Genomic DNA, 9854 nt, shown 5'->3' with positions numbered 1-9854 from the left:
AGATGCCTACTAATAATGCGGGATCCACTAATCTAGGCCTACCAGTTAGACGTGACCAGTGGGCCTATTTATTTTGTAATTAAAAAGTGGTTGCTGCATTCATATATAAACTTCATATCATTATGAATTATATAATTACATGACTAGTTTTATGGTTTTTCATAACGCATTTAATATACTGTACATAACATGCAATATTCACAAGTTGATTTGTTGACGGCAGCCACCGCGTGGATGTGAAAAAACTGTTCGGGAATTCGGGGTCGCAACGTTAAAAACAGCATTACGATTCTTAGATAGATACTGATTCTTATTAATATCATTATAATTATTTTAACGCGTGGCGTAGTCGTATTTTAATTATTAATTCATGTATGGCATAGGCCAAGTTTCATCCATCTCTCGCTCGCGCAACGACTCGACTATCTAGGCTACAGTAAATCCCTATAACACTCCGACTCTCGGTGGTGTGGTGTGTGGCACTATTAGTGCAAGCTATAATTCACTTCCCAGAGCTCTGGGCATGCGCAATATCGTGTCGGATTCCCTAACGGTGGGCAGTTGAGTTCCGGTGCCGGAATCCTAACCACGGCGTATAAAAAATCGTATGTTGATGCACGGAAAAAAGAAACACGTATGAAAAGCATGGATGAATTCAGCAGCGGTATAAACAATAAACCAAATTGGTAGGTCAAGGTCAAGCATTATCTAATTTATAAACCACTGCTGAACGTACATATAAAAGAGGTATTATTTGGTGTTTATAAATGTACCACAAAGAAATAATGAATAATAGGAGGTATTATAGAGCATAGAGTATTCTAAAAAAGAAAAAAATGCAATATAGGTAAAAAAAAATCAAATATGAATAGAATACATGTCAGCTGTTGCGTCTTTAATTCTTTAATTGGTTGCCATATTACATTCATGGATATTTGTCACTATTCATCTTATTACACTAATAATGTAATGTTTACTATGTATTAAAGCATGGAGTAAAGAATAAGAATAATTATTCTTTACTCCATGATTAAAGTCTGAACAGTTTAACGATTTCTGCATGATCATATAAATGTATCTGCTGCCACCTATAGTTTAGAAAGACTGTAATTTACAACACATAAATCTGTGGAGGAAATAATTGACGGTTTAATGAATGTTCTATTGTTTATCTGGGTTTACGCAACGGCTTATCAAAGTACAGACTAAATTCTAAGTTTTTATTTTTTTTCACGACTTATTATGTCTATGCAAAATCAATCGGACGTCACCAGCTACACATTTTAAATGAAATTATTATATTATTTTAAGTTACAATAATCTATTAGTTAAAAAAAATATCAAAACATTTTTATAACAAAAAAATAAAACAATATTACAGACAATAAATGAAAAAATAATAGTATCTTATGTTATATTATAATCATAAATATGACAAATAAATATTAGCAATAAGTAGAATAAATCATAAACGATAATTGTACAGGATATGAATTATTGATTTGTTATGAAAATCCATGGTTGTATGAAATTGAGCAACCGACTTCCAGTCTATTAAAAACTCCAAAAAGCAAAGGTAAAAATGCGATTGCCAAAACTATACAGCTAGATCGTTAAATAAATATTCAAGCATACACGATAATATATTTGCTACAATTACAACATTATGGTTAACTATTGATCGACCTGACCTGACCCGACATGACCTTAATACACCTCATTCATTCTTCATTCTATATCAAACAATTACATCAGTTATTTTACAACAAATATTTCATCTGTGAAATTAATTTAAAAATAAGACAAACCTCGAGTCTTAATTGGCGTTAATTACATTAATCATTTTAATTCGAAAGTCATCAGTTTTGTGCGCCCTTGGTTTAAAACCGCAGAGCTGGGTACGATCCCCTTCCGATCTGCTCAATGACTGTAATATAATACCGAAGTAACTTCTTGTAAAGAGTAAGTTTATACACGTGTTATACATGTATTATTTAAAACAATGCACATTGGACGCTGTACACATACACACAAAAACAGACCCCGACATTGAATTTTCGATAAAATCCAGATTATAATTCCATCAAGGTTCCGTTTTGAAGCTTTTCGTCTGGATAGGTTACTTCAAATCGTGCATATGTGTATAGAACCGAACGGTTTCCAGTTAAGTTCCTGCACTATAATAGTTCAATTTACATCACACTACATCATCATACAAAGACTTTGGCCAGAGCGTCAGCACCCCCACTTGCAATGTAGGGTTTGCTAGGGTGAAAGGCTACCGAGTATATCGCTTCATCAAACTTCTTTCGATGTGACGTTATCTCTTGGACACACGTTTTACTTTCTAGGTTCCACAGTCTAATCGAGCAATCATGACCTGGAAGCAACGACAATAACATCAATTATTAATATAGAAAACAACTATGGAATTTGTTTTATTATGGAATAAAAATAGCAATCAATATCTTTATATAAAATACAGGTAAAAAGCATTATTCAAATTACAAAATTACAAACGTTCTGTTATACAAAAATATAAAAAATTACCACCATAAAAAGGTTACATATAACTATAAAAATATATTAATTAGGTTGTAAATTATTATGTAGGCATTTACCTATCATCTATAAAGAATGGCACCGAATTAGACCACCTATTGGACCACATCCATTAAAATTTTAAAAAAAGGACCAGTGACATCATGTCCCATCCAAAGGACGAGGCAATGAAAGTAAAGAATCTGGTCAAACACAACAAGACAGAAAAAGATGGGTTCAAAGTATTGTAGTTACCGTAGAGCATATTGGTCTAAAGCTCTGTCAAACTATGTGATGTGCCCATATATATGGACATGATGATGTCATATCACTACTATATTTGGGCATATGACTACCATATTTGGGCACATCACACTTTTGTCAAACCAGTTAAGACATTATTCAAATACTCACTTCCAGATAGGAGATATAATCCATTTGGATCGATGGCCAGGCTAGTTACAGCATCCAAATGAGCCACCATACTGTGTTCCATTTTACCTAAAACATGAATAGAAATATGCATGACAATTCACATTTTCTAGTTTATTTAGACCACTATGAAGCCGTTATAAAATAGAACCATTATTTGAGTATATTCTTTTATTCATATCACTGCCGCAGCCGAAGCTGAATTACTGTGTATTTACATTAAAATGTATAAACTGATAAAAGTATTTAAAAACGGTAAAAATTATACAGGAAACCAACGGAAAAGACAGAAACAAATAAAAATCACAAATACAAAGATAAAACAGATTTTGTAAACATTTTATGTATGTTATTTGTGGTATAGAGACATATATGATTTACCTGTATTATTATCAAAGAAGCGTATGTGTCTGTCCTCGTGTGCAGTAATGGTTATAGGTAGAGTTGGGTGGCTAATTGCACAATTAATCTGTGTGGTTCCATCAGTGTCGGACAATAACTTGCTATCTAGCGTTATCACTGGTTTCGCTGTCTCCAGGTCATAGATGACAGCATCTGAGGATTTGTAGCCAACGATAATTTGACACGGGTCACAGCGTACAAAATCAACAGTGGTTGGAACTCCATAGGCTAAAGAAAGACAAGACAATGATGAAATATGATAATCAAAGTTGTTTGGTCACGAAGGTGTCCCTTAAATAGAGGTTCTACCGTATTGTTAGTCATGAGATATGACTGAGAGATAAACCATATCATATCTTACATTTTTCTCCAATGTACTTATTTAGAAGTGGAGACTTCTGTTGAGGGTTCCATAACCTTACAGTACCATCAGCCGAGGCCGATACAAGGTGGTTTTTGGTGGCGTCGAATGCGATATCCCACACTGCATTGGTGTGGCCGATCAATGGTTCTTTCAATATACTGCAATCTGGGAAATAAAGATAATAATAATAATATGTAAATCAACGTAATTTAGGCAAACAAAAATTGTTTAAGTCCATTAAATCCACCACGAGTACTTAAGGTCTGCTCTCCTCACCTTGATGGTATATTTACATTTATTTTCAATATGTGTCTTTCTTATCATGCGTTCCCGGATATTTGGAAACTTTCATGCATAATACCGGTACCTAAGAAACCTAAGATTAACTGCATGAATGATTTGAGACCCGTTGCACTCACGTCTGTCGCGATGAAAATATTGGAACGTATTATTTTAAAAATTATGCAACCTTATGCTGAAAAAGTGTTAGACCCGTTGCAATTTGCTTACCGATCACTCCGTAGTACCAGTGATGCGATTTATTTTAAATTACATAAATTGTATTCACATCTAGATAATGTAAAGAAAGGCCACTCGGCACGTATTATGTATTTTGATTTTCAATCTGCGTTTAATACCATACAACCCCATATCTTAGCAGACAAAATGTTGAATATGGAGTTTCCCCGTCCGATTGTTCGTTTAGTTTTAAATTTCATTTGTGATAGAAAACAATTTGTTAATATTAATGGTGTTAAGTCAGAAATCGTAACCTCTGACACCGGTGTTCCTCAGGGTACTGTCAACGCACCTAAATTATATTCCTTGTATACGGCGGATTACAGATCTTTAAATGATGAGCTTTGCCCCGTTGTTAAATTCGCTGATGACACTAGCACTATTGGTCTCATAGTTTCAAACAATGATGAAAATTATCGTAGCGAAATACAAAGATTTGTTAAATTTTGTGACGATAATTATCTCCAAATAAATGCATCAAAAACAAAGGAGATGATCATTGATTTTAGGACTAAACATAAATTTAATTTTCAACCAATCACTATCAAAGGTAAAGAAATTGAAATTGTTGACCAGTACAAGTATCTAGGAATTGTTTTCAATGATAAACTGAGTTGGGGAGACCATATAGACTTCATCAGCAAAAAATTAAGTCCCAGAATGTATTGTATGAGAACTTTATATAAATTTAACTCCTGTGATTTGATGTTACTTTCGTTCTATAGATCCGTTATATGTAGTGTTTGGACGTATTGCCTCTCCTGTTGGGCTGGTAATGTTACCGGAGGGAATAAAGGACGCCTTGAAACTTTCATCCGTCGGGCTGGTAAAATGATTGGTCTGGAACTGCCTTCCTTTACCGAAGTGCACCTAGAACACCTCCAGAAAGATTTCGAACGCATTGAGTCGGATGCCTCTCATCCTCTCCACAAAGTGATCATAGACCAACTTAATCCAAGTGGTAGATTGAGGCTCCTCAGTGTGAAAACAAATCGATTTGCTAAATCCTTTATTCCCTCCGGTATCATCCAGTACAACAGGAAGTCAAGAAGATAATTTTATATTGTAATTTTTTAGATGTTTTTATATGAATGGTTTTATGCTATATTTGTTTTTATAGTGTTTTCTTTGTTATTATGACGAGCAATGAATTTCCTTTTTGAGGATCAATAAAAGTTATCTTATCTTATCTTATATGTAATTTCGGCAGATTACTTTTGTAACATTTACCGACAATTGTACGTACCATAGGAATCATATGGATCCATATTTATATCTGGCATACCCCAACAACAAATAGTAGAATCCATACTACCGCTGAAACACTTGGACCCATCTGCACTGATAGATAGACAGAGTACAGCCGCCCTATAATGATAATTTATGACATGACAGTTACACATACATGCTTTCCTTACTTAAATGAGAGTCAAATCTTGAACACTCACTCACATAATTTTTCTGACACTCTATTCACACTATCAAAATGATATGACATCATCATGTCCATATATGGGCACATCACATTTTTTGTCACATAAAGTTTGATAGTGTAGACAGAGCTTTATTGAGTGAGTGTGTATTCAATAATTAGTAAAAAAGGGATTATTTATACACAAAAAAATATGTATTAAAAGTTTTCCCAGTTCAACCGTAAAACATGTCTACTTACGAATGACCTCGGAAAGTATAGATTGGTTCTACATCCAATGATGCAGTTCTGGAAGAAAAGAACAAACGAAATGGTGATTATTGGAAGTACAGTATTAGAATTTTACTTTTTTACTCTATGCAAAGAAACATTTTAAGAACAAATTATTAACTTGGGGAGAGGATTTGTAGCTTAAGCGTGGTTCCCACTAGAACTTGACGCAAGGACGTAAATGCAACGCAAGCGTTTTAACCGATGACAAGCGAAGTTATAGACAGTTAGCAATCACAAGCGAATAAGCCATCGCTTGTGATTGGTCAATTCACTTGCGTTGCGTTACGTCCTTGTGTTGCGTCGCTAGTGGGAACCACGCTTTAGTGGTTAAGATGCTTGCCTATCAATTCCAAATTCCTGGGTTCAAATCCCATCTTGTGTCATTGTTTTATATACTAAAAATAAAGCAATTCCACTCCTACTGTTACCTAAATATTGGCACAAAATAAATAACAAAATAAAACAGATATTTAAATTCCACATTATTTACTTTTTGGCTGGCACTGTTTTGTCTAGATTCCATAATTTGAGTGAATGGTCCTCTGATCCGGTGATAAGTACCGGTTCTACGGGGTGGAAGGCCAGTGTTCGAACAGCATCAAAGTGATTTCGTAATGTATACTTTGGATTCCATGTTTTCCTGAATGTGTCTTTAGTGGCAGCGGCATTCACCTAAAATTAAAATGAATTACCGTAGGTTTATCTACTGAATTTTTTAACCAACCAATACTTAGAATAGATATTTTTTATAAATACTTAGGAAATAGAAGCAGAAAAAACTTACATCGTAACTGGAAAGGGCGTCTGCTTCATTTGAAACTGTTAATTTGGCAAGATCTCCTAACCCGAGCGCCGTCTCTATTGCCTCATCTTCACCGATTCCTACCATTGGTCTACGCCCTGCTGGAAACGCCCCTTGAGCTGTCAATCACAATTAAGAGGAGTTTTTAGCATATATATACCATACAGAATAAAAAGGATTTTGATGTTTGAAACTTGGATTGAAGTTTGTTTACCTGCAGATTCTGGGATATCAACTTCCTGTTGTATTGGTTTTCCTCGAGGGGGAGGGGGAATTCCCTCATCACGACCCAGATTTTCCAACATCGCCTGTAACGCTGAACGTTTAGGACCTGTAAGACATTAAAAGCTATTTGCAAGTCAACTGTGCAGTAGTAAATGACTATATGCAAGGCAATAATATTGCAGAGTACATATTTAATATACATTTCTAGTTACAAGACAATATTTTCTCCAAAGCTAAATGTTTATTAATACGGTTAATTTTCCGTTAATCCATACCACAGTTCATGCGACTTAATTGTGCGTTGTATTTTGGATTTGAGAGTAATTAAACTTGTCTTTTTTATGCCTCAGATTACAAATGTTAAGCTTTTTATTTAAAGCCGCAGGACAGAATTCACATTCATTACAAAAAAAAAAATACTTAAAAGAATGGATGTTGAATTTAACATCAAGCTCGCACGTTAAGCAATAAAGCCGAACAAAATTTTTGTTGTGGAGTATAAGCTTGTTTGAAGTATGGCTGACAAACACATTGTCGATAGAGGGCGGGCTTTGTTGTTTGCAGAGTTGGTACGGCATGGATTACTAAATGAGAGAATGGGACAATAATTGCACATTAATTTAATGTCAAATATAAAATTTCTAATATTTTGGGATTTAAAATTTAAGAAGAGCTAAATATAAATGCATAATAAAATGTAAATGTAAAAAAAATGTTCACAGACACTGTACTGATTGTGTGGGATGAAATCAATTGAGAAAAAAATGAAATTGTGCTATACATAAAGTACTTGGCTAAATATTGCAACAGAGCAGGGCACATGTAAATATAAAAAGTAAGGGGTTATTTTTTCTGAAATGTTTATGAATTACAAAGTATGGCATTATAGCAATTTTTGGGTAATACTATGGATGTTAAAAAATGCCTAAATATTTTTGTCAGTAGGAAGAGTAATTAATAAATAATATTTTATACAAAAGTTATTTAAGCAATGATTAATATTTTTATTTACTTTAAATTAATTATTTTACTTATAGTTTAGTAAATTTATAATTTGAATATGCATATATTTTCAAAATTAATAAAGCAATTATTAATATTTATTTACTAGATGAAATACAGTATTTAAATTCCAATAAAATAATGTATTGTGCTATTATTTAATAGCATTATGAGAAAGGATATATATAAAGTTAGTGTACTTCAATATTTTATATTGAATTTTGTAAAACATCAATACAATATATTTAATATATAGTAATATTGTATAAGTATTGTGATAATAGCCATGTATACTGTATTTAAAAGTTTGTTTTTTTTGCGAAGTAAGTATATTTTTAGGTATTGTATGTACTATATATTCATTTTGTATAATATCAATAGTTTAAAAAATGTTCTATAAACAATAAAAGCATTTGAATGTTATAATGAACAATTCATTCCAGCATTTCCCATAGTAGGCAAAAATATGCAATTTAAAAGCACTTAATATATTTTTACATTAATATTAATATTATATAATCAAATTGCATATAGATGATTATCATCATTAAACAATAACATGTAGTGCTCACAAACCATGGTGCAAAACGCAATCCAAGCTACATAAAAAAGATAAAACCACAGCAGACGTGATCCCTAGTAACAACATGTACAGCTATGATGTCTAAAAATGCTAGGTCAACAACTCTAAATTTCCCAGACCACGAGTATTAATATTACAAAAACTAATTAAAACATCAGTATAGCGTATCACAGATGAAGACAGAACATTATTTTGCCCGAGTTATAAGTACGAACGCAGCTTGGACTGAGGAGAAACATGTTACACCAGTACAAGCCATACCACAGTGTGTAGAGTTGATGTTCAAAATTAAGGGAACATCCTGGGTGATGCGACTTTTCTCCTTCATTAATTTATTATTAAAGAGGATCTAACTGTTATGCTCTATGAATCGCCGGAAAACACTACAACCACAGATAAATATTTCCTCCATCCTACAACTATGGGTATTCTATATGTACTCCACTAACTGATCAACATCTACCTCCCATAAATACTTGCATATTCAGTGTATTTTAATCCTGTTTTCCTGTCAACGTTATCAACATTGATCGCTAACAGTTCAACGACGATCGTTTGAAAACTATCTAGTTAAAATGATAACGATAGCGAGTACCTTTTCCTGTAAATCGTTAACATTTCAATTTTTACATAGAAGATTGCCGATTATTGTTAATGATAGCGTCGACAGGAAAACAGGTTTTACTCTCTAAATACTGGACACATTTGGGCTGACCAAATGTAAGTATGGTGTGTCTTTAATGGTAAAAATCAATTTATGACCTTTTGCTCCTCAAGAAAAGTCTGGTATTGGGAGAGTTTCTGGTTTTCAGAGAGTCCGCTATTGAGATAGTTGACTGTATTACATTCAAAAGTATAAAACAACTCCTTAGTATTCAATTTCATATACTATGGTATTAATCTATTGAGATTTGAGACGATCACTCGTCCTATTAGAAAACCCTAAAAAAATTGTTTTCATTAAAACTTGGTACATCATGGTGTAGTGAGTTAGTTGATGCAACTGAAACATGCAAAATAAAAATGCTAAATATACAAAAAATGTGAACAAACGAAAATAAAATAAGCATGCAAATGATGAAAGACGTCATGGTTGGATTGACAAATCAAAGGTTTTCAATGCTTTAAAAAATTGGGGTTCTATTCATTACATTTTACTTTTGAGCAGAGGAGTGAAAAGATATCTAGAGGCCTAAAATCGGTCCGTGGGATAAGCCTGAGGATATTCTAGATTTTTTTTTAAATGCATCTGAAAACTGCGGCGTTTATTTCAACTGCC

General features: G+C 33.2%; 1 protein-coding gene across 4 annotated transcripts in view; it reads right to left on the bottom strand.

The window, feature by feature from the left end:
- Positions 1-874: 874 nt before the first annotated feature.
- LOC140061030 (striatin-3-like) overlaps positions 875-9854 on the bottom strand; it is a 31738-nt gene continuing 22758 nt past the window's right edge. For all 4 annotated transcript variants that reach the window (XM_072107433.1, XM_072107435.1, XM_072107434.1 and 1 more), the window contains 9 exons: positions 6980-7096; positions 6748-6884; positions 6454-6635; positions 5931-5978; positions 5505-5626; positions 3737-3904; positions 3355-3603; positions 2956-3042; positions 875-2380 (listed from right to left, as the gene is read on the bottom strand). In XM_072107433.1, coding sequence (XP_071963534.1) covers positions 2211-2380; positions 2956-3042; positions 3355-3603; positions 3737-3904; positions 5505-5626; positions 5931-5978; positions 6454-6635; positions 6748-6884; positions 6980-7096 — 1280 coding nt within the window. In that variant the 3' untranslated portion in view covers positions 875-2210. The remainder of the gene's footprint in view (positions 2381-2955; positions 3043-3354; positions 3604-3736; positions 3905-5504; positions 5627-5930; positions 5979-6453; positions 6636-6747; positions 6885-6979; positions 7097-9854) is intronic.

The sequence above is a fragment of the Antedon mediterranea genome, chromosome 10, assembly GCF_964355755.1.
Source record: "Antedon mediterranea chromosome 10, ecAntMedi1.1, whole genome shotgun sequence".
In the NCBI taxonomy this organism is placed as follows: Eukaryota; Metazoa; Echinodermata; class Crinoidea; order Comatulida; family Antedonidae; genus Antedon; species Antedon mediterranea.
Note: the sequence above shows the minus strand (reverse complement) of the source record. Positions and strands in the feature narration are given on the sequence as shown.